Below are 13,969 nucleotides of genomic sequence, written 5' to 3'. Positions count from 1 at the left end.
AGGATGGTTTGAGCAATATCACTTTAGTGATTTTGAAATTTGGGGAGATAAGTAGAACCAGCGCTTACTAGGAGATTCGAAGAACAAAACAAAGGAATAGAGAATATGCTGCTGTTGCTTTTCTAGATGAAAGAAATGAATTCTGCAAGACAAAGGAAATCTGGATGTCTTATTTCTGTTTTAGAGGTGCTTAGTTCCATAAGAGTACACTGGTAAACTCATGGAAACATTGTAAGTTGAGGTAGACGTGACACTGTGTCGTGGAGAACTTCAGATTTTTTCTCTTGAGTTAAGCTTGTGTTTTAAAGTGGAAAAATTCCAAATAAAGCATAAGATTTTACCAAAGCATTAACTATTCCAGTAAATTAACTATATACTTCTTTAAACAATATGTGTTTCTCTAAACATTAATTCTTCAGTCAAATATTTTACTCTTTTCCCCCAAAGACAATTTGTCTATTTTCTTAAAGTTAGCTTGGATTAGCAGAATCACCTCTCCCGACTCTGCCAGGGGCCACTCTGCCTGGATGCAGTGTTTGCACTGGGGTGGAGGTCAAGGCTGGAGACAACTGGACGCTCCTCCTGAATGCTGCCTTGCCTTTTTAGGTTATGAGGGTCTCTCTGTGTTTAGGATAACATGATTGACAGCTCCGCTCCAGCTCCAATTAGCACCCTATAATTTATTAGCTTCTGCTTTCAGATTATGCGTTAACTTCACAAATATTTCAACCACGGAAACAGCAGCTATCAAGTGTCTCTTTCCTGATCCAGCCCTCTGGGGCTGGAGTGGAATACAGGGAAAGAGCGGTACAGTTGGTCTGTTAAGTGAGAATAATCATTTGTGTCTGTGCCTGTCTCAGGGCACGGGGTCTCTGATTTCTCTGTAGGTCTGCATTAGTGGTCTGTGTGTGTGTGTGTGTGGTATTTGTAGATAAACAGATTCTATTGTGTGGATCCTGTATTTGTATTATGAGATTCATTTATTCATGGGAGACAGGGAGAGCTGATATTGAGGAAATGTGAAATTTACATTTGCTTACTCTGTCGTTTGTATAAATGTCAAAACTTCAGTTATGTGCAAACAGCAACTGTAATGATATTGCCTTTAGAATGTTTTTTCCTTAACTCCAGATTTTAGAAATATGCAACAAATAATGAATAACAATAAATCCTAAAAGGCTTGCAAGGGAGAAGGGAACATAGAGAACAAAGACTTTCACAAGTACAATCAAAATGTGAATTATTTGCATGCAAATTATCCATAGACTGTTAAAGCGATTTTACAAAGGAATCTTATGTTTTTTGGTTTGGTTTATTTCTAAAGCCTTTTCAAATATCTTTCCATTTTTCTTCCATGCTTTGACACCTACTGAACTACATTTAAAAATGCAATTTATGGAAATGGCATTTATATGGAAAGCAGTTTGTTTTATTTTTAAAAATCTCCAACTCTGAAGTAACCAATCACTGAGCGTTTATAAAAAAGCTTCTTGTTTATTTTGATAGAAGATATATGGATGCCTGCACGTAAACGCAGGATTTATGATTCTAAGCAAATGGGAGGTTAAAATTACCTTACGAGTTGTCTCCCCCGATTCGAAAGGGCACAGAAAATGCAGTACTTACCCAGAAAGAGTGGCAAGAGAAGATTCCAGTCAGGGAGTCTATGTCCCAATACCCACCACCTCTGCCCTCCCTCCCATCCAGGCCTGAATCAATCTCAAGTCATTGCTAGAATTTGCCACGCATCGAAATAGAACTTCAAAGGAGAAATGAGACAGGATGGCAACTCCTGTTAAACTAAAGGAGGAGAACAGATAGAGTTCCCTGCAGTTGGGTGACTGAGTTCTCAGCCAGAGGGCAATCGGCGCAGGATTACTTAGTGGCGGAGACCTGTCTCTCCCCTTTTCGTCACCTCTCCCTCAGCCGAGGCCAAATGCGAAGAGAAAACTGTGGGTCCGGAGGACACCAGTGCCAACCAAGATGATTAGAGGAGAATCTACTCTTTCTCTCAGACCCCCAACTGGGTATAATATATGCAAAAACATCATGTTTACCTTTTCTCATGTCATCCCTCCTTTCCTTGAATGTCCTTTTTTCAACTACTAAGGCCTTCTCTAATCTGCATGGTTTCACGAATATTAGCAAGACAAGCATGAGAATTCATCCTTTACATGACTTGATGGGCCTAAAAGAACGTCAAAAAAACGTCAGTTAGGGCTGTGAATTCACCAAAGTTCCCTTCGAAACTCTTATTACACAGAAACAAATGATAATAGTTCCAGGGCATCTTGCATTTCTACTTTGGGAACGTATGACATGGAGGGAAGCGCTCTGCCCCGCGTGTCCTGTGTGCCAGGTCACTGGAGGCCTGCTCGGCAGTCTGGACGGTCTGTTCAGGACTGCCCCAAAGGCCAGTTCCAGTGAATGAGTCTCCTCACCAGCAACCTGATATTCAGGTCAGATGTAGCTCAGAAGAGAGGCTTCAGTAATCAGAACCTTGTGGCTGGGAAAAGGCTCCCTGTGGTTCTGATCAGAGATCTTGTGAGCGCTAACCTAGGTGGAGCACCGGGAAAGCTTCTTGGGGAGGGGAGACTACTTGGGAAAAATGTCCAGCAGAGAATGCACTTGTTGTGCTTTCTTCTTCATCTGCACACTCAGTGGCAATTTTTTAAGAGTGTGCTGGAACTGAACGCATTTTACTTATGCTTGTATACACCAGTGGTCCATGCCAATGGAACATGGATTTAAAAAATCACAGAGAAGTCCAAAGTTAATTTTAGTTATTGCTTCAACGTCCAAACCTCAGACTAACACGCTCAACATGACTTGGTTAGGTTGGGTGTGAGGAGCTTCAGAGCAGAGAAGGCTATAAATACTGAAACGAATTAATAAGAGAAGCAATAATTCCTTCCTAGAGATGAATGGAAATCTGCATCTGGCCGAATGGTCTACAGGTAGTGCCACTTGATGAATAAGTCTGGACAATGTCCTATGATACATCTGTTGAGACTTGGGATTCTGTAAGTTCTACAGCATGTCAATGTTTGTTGCCCTGCCTCTTTTCCCTTCTTTATTCATCTATTGTGGAGGAGAAAGTAAGCCCAAAGTTGAGCATCTCAAGACAAATCAGAAGTGGACCAGCAGTTCCTGCAGTGGATAACAGTGCAGTCTCTGCCCCTGGGCTGCCAGGGTTGGTATCCTGGCTCTGCCACTTACCAGCTATGTGACTGGGCAGATTACTTCTCCTCTGTGAGCCTCTGTGGTAATAAGCACCACACAGAATTGTTGTGAGGTTTAAATGAGTTAACCTATATATAAAGTCCTCAGACCAGTGCCTGGGGCATGATAAACAATTAACATTAGTTATTGCTATATGCAATGCAATTAATTACTGATTGCTATCATACCTATGGCAATATAATCGTAAAGTACCTTCATCCGAGCAAAAAGAGTAATAGGTTCTTGTAATGATCACAGTCTACTTAGGTACTAAAATGATAGAAAGAGGGGATGGGTAACTCTGCTAAGCCATGCTCTGAGTAAGGTCCCTTAACTACACCCAACTCTGGAGATAAATTATATTTGCCTCTTGTGTTATAATGAAGGTCAATACTTGAATTAATATTTTATGCTTTAATAACCTCCAAGGGCAATTTGGGCATAACACTAAATGTCGCTCTTTAGTGAAAGAACACAAATCACTTTGGCATCAAGGGTAAATAAAACCATTAATTTCTTAATAATTTCTTTTCTTTTTCTTTTTGGCCTAGTTGTAGGTTTGGTTTCTCAGGCTAGCTGATTAAAATATAAAATAACCAATATTTCAGGAATGTTTTTAAACGGAGGACTCTACTACCTTAAGAGTCAAGAGTTGAAGAAGTAACAAGAATTCTCTTTTGGAGAAGAACGTGTGTATCTGACTGAATGGTATACCATGGTGCTCTCTGTACATCGCTGCTTTTACTTGATGAAGGCTATCAGGTAACCCAGGCTTCCATGGGCCACAATCTTCTCATCTGTAAAACAGAGGTGGGGATACCTAACTTCTCATCTCCAGGATTGATGTGAGGTGGAAAGGGGTTCACAGGTTTCACAGCATACAAGCACTTTGGAAAACCAAAAAATGTATATGTGAAGTACTTTTACTTACGGACAGCAGATGATACTACTATGAATGGTTTTATCCTATTAGAGAAAAACTAAGATATCTGTTTTCCTTCTAAGAAATAACACAGCAACCTAGTGGTAAACAAACATCTTTAATGTTCGTTTCTTCTTCCTCATCACCTTCAGTTTTGCCCACGCACACACCCCTTCCCTGTCCCAACACTACAGTGACCAAATCATGACCACAGAGCTGAGAAGAATATTCGAGGTACCAGAGGCTCCATGGACATCTCTTCGCCTTGTGATTCCTAGTTCTTCTTGAAGACGACTGGGGTCTCTTGATGCTTTTTTTTTTTTTTTTTTTCATCCAGAGGAGGATAGAGGGAGGGACAGACTTTGTGGGAGAGAAGGCAGAGAGCGTTTCTTCTTTCACCATAAAATGTTCTTTGTAAAAAATATGATACACACACACACACACACACACACAACATATCCAGTGCAATCGTAATTGTTATGCCAAACACTGGGAAGTGCCACCTTGGTCGATGTATTTCTGGAGTTTTAAACAGTTGTCCTACAACAGCTGCATTTCAGTAAGACTCGGGCAGGTGGCTCCAGATAAGCCACTTGCCACTCACATTCAGGCTGAGGCTTCCATGTTCACAGTCCGAAGGAAAAAGTGTGTCTTTGTGTCTGGAGTAGGTGTTGTAGGGAGGGAGTGGGCAGGAAGGGAGCTGGAGGCTACAGGTGAGGAAGAAGGAATTGGCTTCTTCTGACTTCTCTACCACAGTCTTTGATGCAAATACAAATACATTTTCAATCTGAGGATATTGATGTCAGCAGTGCTATGATCACACTACTTAATGAAATAATTCACATCAGCATAAAAAATATTCACACCAAAACGTCTCGTTTTCTTTCCCTCTTTTCAAGAAAACTCTGATATTACGTCACCTAAGTGATCTCACCACGGATATTTCCAGTGATTTGCCCAGAAGTCATTGAGCGTCATTCAGTCTTTGGAGCTGCTCTTTTGGCAGAAGGAATTCTTTTTAGATGAAAATTCTTTCCACGTGTGTTTTGGTTTTTCCGATACATGGAGAAGTTTGAAGTCTCTGCCTTCCCCCATGTCCTCATCCATGAAGTGAGAGGCACAGATGCCGAGCCTCCTTGGCTGCTCAGAAGGGAAAGGGAAGGGGAAACCCTGGGTCAGCAGATCAGCTCAGGAGGGATGCACCACAGAGGGAATAACGACGAGCTGCAAACCAAGATCAGAAGCTGTTACAAACCCACTTGATTTCAGCTTTCAGTGTCACCAATTGCGCTATGCAGAGACCTGCAGGGAAGAAGGTGGGTTGTCTAAAACCAGTACAGATCCTTGCTTTTGTCCTGAGGCTGCAAACCTGAAAACAAAGAGAAAATAAAAGGGAGAGAGAGAGGGAAAAGAGAGAGGGAGACAGAAGGGGGTGGGGGAGGGAAGGCACAAGATATTTAAAGAAAGAGAAAGACAAACACCACTGTTGTATTGTGAAAGTCACAGAATTCATCTAAAGGGTATGAATGAGGGTAAAAGCAAAGCAAACAAATGTCAAATCTGCACCTGAGGGAAGGGAGAGGGGGCAAGACTACAAGCCAATGATTGCATTTATTATATAACTTTTTTTTTTCATTTGCCCTAAAAATAAAGCAAGCAAAAAAGTTAACCCTTATCTGAGAGTACCTTTCAAACTCAACTCTTTAACACAGGGGCTTAATATTATCACTAAAATGATATTCTTGTTAAGTGTTATATTTTCAAGAGACCTATTTAATTTGGCAATTAAGTTGACATCAGAGTCATAAGTCATATTTGTATGACTTGTAACTATCATTAGATGACAAGATCTCCCCCCCCCCCACTCCCAAGCTGTAGAAAATTTTAAGCTACCCTCCTAGCAGGCACTCTAGATCAGCGCTGTCCAATAGAAACACAATGGGAGCCATGGGCATAATTCTGAATTTTCTGGCAGCCACATTGAAAAAAAAGTAAAAAGAAACAAGTGAGAATTAATCTTAGTAATATATTTTATTTAACCCAATATATTCCGTATGCAATGTGTTGAAAATATTTCAACATGCAATCAATATAAAACATTAGGGAGATGAATTCTACATTCTTTTGGGGATAAAGTCCTGAAACCCAGTGTGTATTATACACTTACAGCACATCCCAATTCGGCCTGGCCACGTTTCCCGTGCTCAACCGACACGTGTGGCTGGTGGCTACGGAACGGAACAGCACAGAGCTAGAACCTTTCCAACAAACTTTACTTTAAGAAAATCCTCTGCAGTATTAACCAGCCGCTGTCTCATTCTGCCCACACCAATGACACAGGGTCATCTGTCTGTTGATACACAACCCCGCCTTGCAGACCTCAGGGTCACTGGGGTCTCCAAGGAGAACTAAGCGGGGTCCCGGGCTCAGCCCAGGTTTGGGCACAGGGCAGGAGGGGCCCGGGGATGCCATGTTCCCTCTGCCGCTTACCTGAGTCCACGCTGAGGCCCAGACCCCCGGTCACTTCCCCCGTGGGGCTCGCGAAGGGTCCCCCGGGCGCGGCCCACGCAGCGCCGGCCGGCTCGCCCTTGGAGGAGAGCTCGCAGGGCGGGCTGCCGGGCGCGGGGGCCGGCGCGGGCGCGAGGCGGGCCGGGCGCCCGGAGGCGGCGGGCATCAGCAGCGGCCCGTAGCGCGGGTCGAAGTGCGGCGCGTAGACCTCGTGCACGGCTGCGGGCCGCGGGTAGGCGGCGGCCTGGGCGCCGAGGGCGCCGCCCAGCGCGTAGGGGTGGTGCGGGTGCGCGTGGTGTGGGTGCGCGTGGTGCCAGGGCTCGGCCGCTCCCTGGTGCAGGTGGCCGTGCAGCGCGGCCGGCGAGTAGGGGTCGGTGGCGGCGGCGAAGGGCAGCTCCGAGTGCGCGGAGGCCAGCGGGCTGCCCAGCGGCGCGGGCACCGGCGTCTGGTAAGCGCTGTTCCAGAAGGAGGCGGGGAAGCTGCGCTGGCTCATCGGGAAGGAGCCGTCTTCGGGCGGGCGAGGCGGAGGGGAAGAGAGGCGGAGGGGAGGAGAGGCGGAGGGGAGGAGAGGGAGAGAGGCGCGCGTCACCGCCGGGCGCACCGTCGCCAACCCCGCGCGGCACCGCTGAACGTGCGGGGTGGGCCAAGGGCGGGAAGGGCGCGGTGCGGGCCGCACGCGGGGCGCCTCTCTCGCGGGGCTGCGGCCTGTGAACGCGAGGTCCGGGCGCCGCACGGGGGGACCCCTTGGGAAGGAGCGCCGCTTTCTCGGGCTTTGCAGACGCGTCCCCGGTGCGGGAACCCGGAGACTGGAGGGGAGAAGAGGGGCGGAGAGACTTCCTTCCGCAGCCCTAGTTTCGGGGCGCGGGGAGTTTCCCTCGGACTCCGGGCCGGGCGGCCTCGGGCCAGAAGCGGCCTCGCCTTCCCCGCCCGCAGCCTCGCCTTCCCCGCCCGCAGCCTCGCCTTCCCCGCCCGCAGCCTCGCCTTCCCCGCCCGCAGCCTCGCCTTCCCCGCCGGCAGCCTCTCCTCAAGTTGAAGATACCTCTTCCCGCTCTTGGTGGGCCGCCTAGCGACCTCACTACCCCCTCTTGCGTTTCAGCCTCCTTTGCTCCAGAAGATGTGCCCCTACAAGGCCTCCGATAGACTGGAAGTCCATCGACATATTTCGGAGTCTCGCTATGATTAGGCTCCTTTCTGGAAACTTTCTTTCAAATTTTTTTTTTTTGCGAAGAGTGAACTTGACATATTAAAAGGGCAGCTGTATTATTTGCAGAGAGGGACACGAAGGGACAGGTCTTTTCAATTTTAATTAACAAACTTTATGAATCAAAGTGTGGACACCAGGAATAATAGTAATAGCGAAAATAATTATTATTGTCCATATCATTGTTGAACCCTAGTGTCTGGAAGCATTTTAAGAAAACAACATTTAGATCAAATTTGGTGCCTTTAGTGGGAAGGAAAGGAAAGACATTCAATTAAAAGGACCCTGTAGAAGGCATCTGCATTTCATAGTGGATAATTTAAAATGCTTTGAAAATGCATTCTAAGTAGTGAACAGTCTTCCCATTAAAAAATATTTAGGCAACTGAAGAATAAAAAGAATGTTTTGTATTTAAAACATCTTTTTGGATCTTGTCTGGGCAAGGCTTGTACAAACTGTCAGACTCCTAAGAAAAAAAAGGAAGGGTGATGGTTTTCATTTCCCCCAGAATGTAATATTTGTTTTCCTTTCTACAACAAAGTTCTTATTTCTCAGCTTGGTACACATCAAAAACGAAGATTAGTGTGAAAGTTTACCAAATAGTTACCTCCACCCTTGTCTAGGTAATAAAGGGAGATTGAAATTTCAGAATAGAAGGGAAAGTTGGTTGACTTGTCCAGGAAATCATTGTCCCAGGATAGGTAAAGCAGTGCTTTGTGAGAAAGGTAAGCCAGTGAAGAAGGGATGTGTTTGGGGAAAGCCCTTAGAGATGTTTTGGCTACCTTTAAATTCTTATTTCTTTGTTACTTTACTTGCTTATTGAAAGACATTCTCTGCTTCAAGATTTCGCAGGTAATTGAAATCTGGCAAAAGGCATAAATAGGTTTTAGGAGACATTCTTCAGCAGGTTTTGCTTGCATTGTATTCTAGGACTTTTCCCTCTGGAAAAATTTTCAGAAATGGGGTAAGGGCCCTGTAAGCTGTTGTACGTGAAGATCCACCCCACACCACCGCCACCTGGCTTGGGAGACTTCTGGTAACCTCACATTTCCACAACACAGTTACATACATTTTCTGTTTGCCTTAGGGCCACCTCCAGGGATAGTTAAGAGGGCAGGTATTATTCTAATTTTAGAGTCCAGTAAATAGTGTGACCTCCAAGAGGTTAAGAGACTTGTCCAAGGTCATATTGCTAGGAGGTGGTGGAGCCAACACACAAACCTGGGCCTCCCAATTCCAAGGCTACTGTTTTTTCCTAGGTCACTGCTCTGCTCTGCCTCTTCAAGGAGAGATCTTATGCCTGTGCGTATTCCTCCTTCGATTTCCTTATCCTCCCTCAATGCCCCTCTTCTCTAACACCCAACATTCTTTCAGCTCCATCTATTTGAACCCCTGTAGGTGGACCCCAGGCTGTGAGTGCTCTCTATCCTCCCTTGCCAGTGGGGCCCCATACTTACCCCGCCAGGGCCCGGAGCTCCGCGGGGCTTTGCTGCTTGTACAACTTGGGGAATAGCTGCTAGGCTGGCTCAGGGCCCTGCTGAAGTGCTCGTCCACCACGGAGCTGATGTCCCCCTGGAAATAGGTGAAAAGGACGCAGCGGGAGTTGATGTACTCCGCCTCTGGTGGGCGCTCTTTCTCCGGGCTGCTTTCTTCTTCTTTTATACTAGCCGGAGTTTGGCTGGAGAAGGAGGAGCTGCCACTGCCGCTGCTGTTGCTGGGGCTGGCGTTGCACTCCTGGGCGTCTTGCATTTTGGAGTAATAGGCTAGTTTCTGCTCAAGGGAGAAAGAATAGAGAAGTCAATTTCAAAAGCGGTAGCAAATTGGGTTCAGACTGCACTCCCTCATCTGGATCCCTAAGGTATCCAGGAGCAACTGACATTGGTGCCTGTGCCTGGTGCTCAGTGATGTGGGCTGCGGTCAGCAGGACTTCCAACCTGCTGCTGAACAAAGGTGGGGTTCCTGAGAGGCAGATTGCGTTTCTAGGAGCCTCTGTCTCCCGGGAATTGCTGCCAGGCCACAGGGAAAACTCTCTGAAGGTGTCAGGGTGAAGGTCCTGGAAGACACCTAAGCAGTCTGACCGCAGAGGCAGGCTCAAGGCAGATATATTTTTAAAATCAGGCTCCAAGGGTAAAGGGCACCCAAGTCCAGTTAGGGCCTGACTGGACCGAGAATTAGGGCCTGAGAATTCAGGGCAGACGTACAAGATGCAGGATTAACCATCCTCATGGTAGAACATGAAAATAACAAAATCCACTCCACACAACCAAGATGTAAAGGAAGAACTGCTGCAGGATAAAAACATGGAATAACATCGTGAAATGGATCATTTTAATAAATGCAAGTTGATATTTGTTTGGTCATTCATAAACTGCCCATTAAAAACTCTCAGCTTTTAAAGAGATCTTCTTTTGAATAAGGAAAAACCAGTGGGCTATGAGAATTTCTACCCTCACCATCTGTGTGTATTGAGGGAAAATAATAAAAAGAAGCAGAGGATGATCTGGGCTGTGAGGTTGGGTAAATCATGACTATCTGATAGTGATTTACAAAACCAAGTGTGGCTACTGAAAACATTTTCTTAGAAATGAGCAATGGACTGAATGCAGTGTTAAAGCAGTATTCAGGCAGAGATGTCCTTCAAGGGAGACCCCCATCATACAAAAGTGAGCAGAGATCTAGGTGTAGTAGATTGGTCCAGGGTCGGGGAGGAGAAAGGACCAAACAGACAGAAAACCAAGCCGCCTTTCTTCTTTATAATACTCCCAGCCTGGGAAGGAGCTCATCTTACACACCGAAGCCAAAAGATTGGGGTTATTTAGCAATATCACCATTTCTACCACATTCCCAGTTGGCTTACAGTGAGATACTCTGGTGATTCCTAAAATTAGCATTGAGACTAAACAAACTCCTGGTTGGAAAGTTTTAAAAAGGAGAGGAGGAGGGGAGAAAGCAAAAACCAAAATGCAAAATCTACCCATTCCATCATTAATTCAGCAGGAAACTTTCAAACAGATATTCTGCAAGGAAAACTAGCAAAAGCATGGACTTGGGCGCTGGGGTGTATTTCAGTTTTCCCGAAGCAGGAGTCCAGGCCCTCACTTTCCAACCTGGTCCGGACTCCTAGGGGAGCCCTCCCCCTCCTCCGCCCACTGGAGTGTGATCTTATTCATTTCCTGGACTACTGTCCTCAGTTTCCACTACATCAGCTGAAGAATGAAAAGAAAAGCTGTTCGACCAGATATAGCCCCGAGAATGGAAAAACTGGAAAAATTAAACGAAACTTGAGGAGTTTGCAGAACCTGGGCCAGTGGTCTCAGAAGTGGGTTTGTTGATGGAGGGCAGCCGGATTCAGCTACCGGCTAGCGAAAAAGGCGACGTATTATCTATGAAGCTTGCCTCTGCCAGGTCAATCGTACCCAGAACTTTGAGTCAATAATATTCCCCAGAATTCTGCAAAGCAAAGATTATTAAGCCACTGAGTTTCGTGCGGTTCTCTTTGTAACGAATCCGCTGGTTCTGGAATTAATTGGCCTGATCGCCTGAGAATTGAAACAGAAAAAAAAAATGCCTTTGATAAGCTTGCGGGGAGGAGAGCGCGAGTCTTTACATCTCAAACAGAAAGACAGAGATAGGCCTCTGCTTTTGTTTTGTTGTCACTCTCACCTTTGGGACCAAAGTTTGGTTTTCCCTGCGCGAGCTCTGCTCGCATCTCCCCACGCCAGCACCGGGCTCGGAAGGATCTGGAGTCCGAAAAACTCTAAGAAAACAATGCAGCTCGCGCGATCCTCGTCCAATTATTCCCAGGAAGTCCGGGGCACGTATTAGCGGGACTTCGTTGCCTTCCCGAGAGAGCAAACCGGCAGGCTAAAGGGGTTAGCTCAACCTACTGGGTGGCAGCGCGGGCAATCCCCGCATCCGGGAGGCACCAGCCGCTGGTCGGACGCCCAGTACACCCGCTGAGGCACCAGGAACCTCGGAGTGCTGGCAGTGCTCGGAGAAGCCGGGGCCCGTCACCTGTCTACGCGGCCCGGGCCGAGAGGAGAAACGTACCTGGTGGTAGGGGGTGTAGGCGGCTGCGAAGTAAGGCTGGGGAGGACCGTAGACTTGGTACATAACATCCAGACAGCTCATGGCTTCCCGCAGCGGAGACAGTTAAATGTTTTATCATCAACTCTCGGGAGGCGGAGGGCAGGGATGCTGCATGAGCGGCACTTGGACCCAAGCTTCCGAATCATCCACGGCGGAGCGAGGGGCAGCGCGCTCCGCGGCTCGGGATCCCGCTCGCACGCTCCCTCCCCACCCCTGCAATTCCAGCCGCCACTGCGCTCCGAGATGGAAGCGCCCGGGCTCCCGCTAGTGGGCATTTAAACCCCACGCGGGGCAGGCGTGCTGACGCCACTCCCTGGCCGCTGGGAGGGGGAGGTCGGGGGCGGGAACCTGGGGGCCAATGGGGTGCGAGGGACGAGGGACCGAGGGGCTGCGGGTGCGTCTCCCCGGGCTACCCCGCGGCGAGCCTGTGTCGGACGGGTGCGGTGAACCGCGCAGCCGGGAACTTGAGCCCCGAAGCTTCTCACCGTGAGGAGCAGGGATTTTCCAGGCTAAAGTAGGAGGGGGCGGGAGGACGGAGAGGAGAGGGGGGAATTGGGGGGTCTTACACTTGGAGAGAGCAAGTTGTTGCGTCGTGGGGAAAGGTCTTGTGGGGAGCCCCGACCTCACAATGGAGAGTTGAGCGTGTGCGTCCAGGGTGGCGAGGTTGGGAAGATTCTTTGCTCTGGGCTTCTCGGCGGGAGGAACGGCGCTATCCCCAGAAATCCCCTGAGAGATCCGGATCTTCTCAGATAGGATGTCAGAGTCCGGGAACTCCTCTCTGCGCAGAGGAGCTCCTTCTGCGGGGAAATGGCAGCGGCTGAAGCCTGTAACCGCTGCTCGGCAGCACCTCCTTCGCGCCCCCTCGGAGAGGATCCACCCGCCGTCAGCTCCCGCACCTTTCAATTCCGCTCACCGGGGCCGGTCTCTGCTGCCCCTCCAGAGTATGATCCCGCCCCTTTCTCTTTGATGTCCGGCATCCGAACCCTCTGGGTCCGCGTTGTTCGCTCCCAGCCTCCGGCTCCTCCCGGTACAAGCTGCTTTCGAGGAGTCCAGGCCGCCTTACCCAGCCCCCGGCTGCCCGGAGTCTCCTCGGCCGGCATCCTTCAAAGTTTCGGAAACTTTTTGGAACAAGGACTCGTTGGCTGCAAGAGGAATTATCCTAGGCACTGCAGGCAGGTCGGAGAGGGCTTTTGCTGACTCTTCAGTCGGTAACGCAGCAGCTGAGATTTTTTGTTTGTTTGCTTGTTTCATTTTAGAGGTGAAAGAGGATACACTCAATTGTGAAACACGCCTTGTGCATCGCCGTTCTCTTTCCTTCCCTGAGACCTCTCCTGGCTCGGACCTGCTTCCTGCGACGCCTTCAGTCCTTCTCAAGCACACCTCCCCCAGCTCTGGAGTTCTCTGTCCTTAAATTTAGGAACGAATTGAGACATGGCTTTCTGTACGTCGGGTCAGGTGGGGAAAGAACGTTACGAGAATACCTGTGGCGCATACTTTGGGGTTAGGGAGCATAGAGGTTGGGAGCATTGAGAGCCCAGACTCAAGGAAGAGGCAGCGTGGATTACCGATAGAAACGAACTCCAGTGAATAACTAGAGTTTAAATACAGCAAAAAGTCCGACATCGATTCACAGGCCGTAAAACTGCGAACAAATGCACCCTTAAACATATATTTGTCTTTAAAACGTGACTATTTTAAGCCAAATAGTTTCGGGGTTGAATTTTGGTTTTGCACAATTTATAAATGGATAATGGCTCCATGTCTGCAATTCGGTTTATAAATGGTAAGAAATCCTGAGCGATTGATTTTTTTAAAAAATTAACTACAGTTCAATCTATTTTAAAGAAAATTAAAAAAAAAATAAAGACAGCCCTGTAGTATAGTTTTATGCAAGTCTCTTTTTAGGGGCCAGGCTGCTTTCTGCCTGGGCTCGGCGGCTTCTGGAGCCTACCGTGGTCCAGGCGCACAGGTGAGGCAGAACGTCCCTCCCACCACTACTCTAACCCTCCCTTCCCAGGAGTTTTGGA

At 47.8% G+C, this 13,969-nt stretch overlaps 1 protein-coding gene and 1 long non-coding RNA gene across 3 annotated transcripts in view; both read right to left on the bottom strand.

Moving 5' to 3' along the window:
- LOC130855431 (uncharacterized) overlaps positions 1-1,795 on the bottom strand; it is a 67,684-nt gene extending 65,889 nt beyond the window's left edge. Inside the window, exon 1 of the long non-coding RNA XR_009054319.1 lies at positions 1,627-1,795. This is a non-coding gene — a long non-coding RNA (uncharacterized LOC130855431). The remainder of the gene's footprint in view (positions 1-1,626) is intronic.
- Positions 1,796-4,452: 2,657 nt separating this feature from the next.
- VGLL2 (vestigial like family member 2) lies at positions 4,453-12,193 on the bottom strand. Of its 2 annotated transcripts, XM_057737666.1 has the most exons (4): positions 11,904-12,119; positions 9,311-9,623; positions 6,635-7,159; positions 4,453-5,368 (listed from the first exon to the last, which is right to left on the bottom strand). In XM_057737666.1, the coding sequence occupies exons 1-4, from the start codon at positions 11,982-11,984 to the stop codon at positions 5,328-5,330; spliced, it is 960 nt and encodes a 319-aa protein (XP_057593649.1). In that variant the 5' UTR covers positions 11,985-12,119; the 3' UTR covers positions 4,453-5,327. The 2 variants fall into 2 exon arrangements, with proteins under 2 accessions (XP_057593649.1, XP_057593648.1); XM_057737665.1 differs by having other exon boundaries at positions 4,453-7,159; positions 11,904-12,193.
- Positions 12,194-13,969: the final 1,776 nt, after the last annotated feature.

This window comes from Hippopotamus amphibius, chromosome 6, assembly GCF_030028045.1.
Source record: "Hippopotamus amphibius kiboko isolate mHipAmp2 chromosome 6, mHipAmp2.hap2, whole genome shotgun sequence".
Classification (NCBI taxonomy): Eukaryota; Metazoa; Chordata; class Mammalia; order Artiodactyla; family Hippopotamidae; genus Hippopotamus; species Hippopotamus amphibius.
This window is presented reverse-complemented; position numbering and strand designations above follow the sequence as displayed.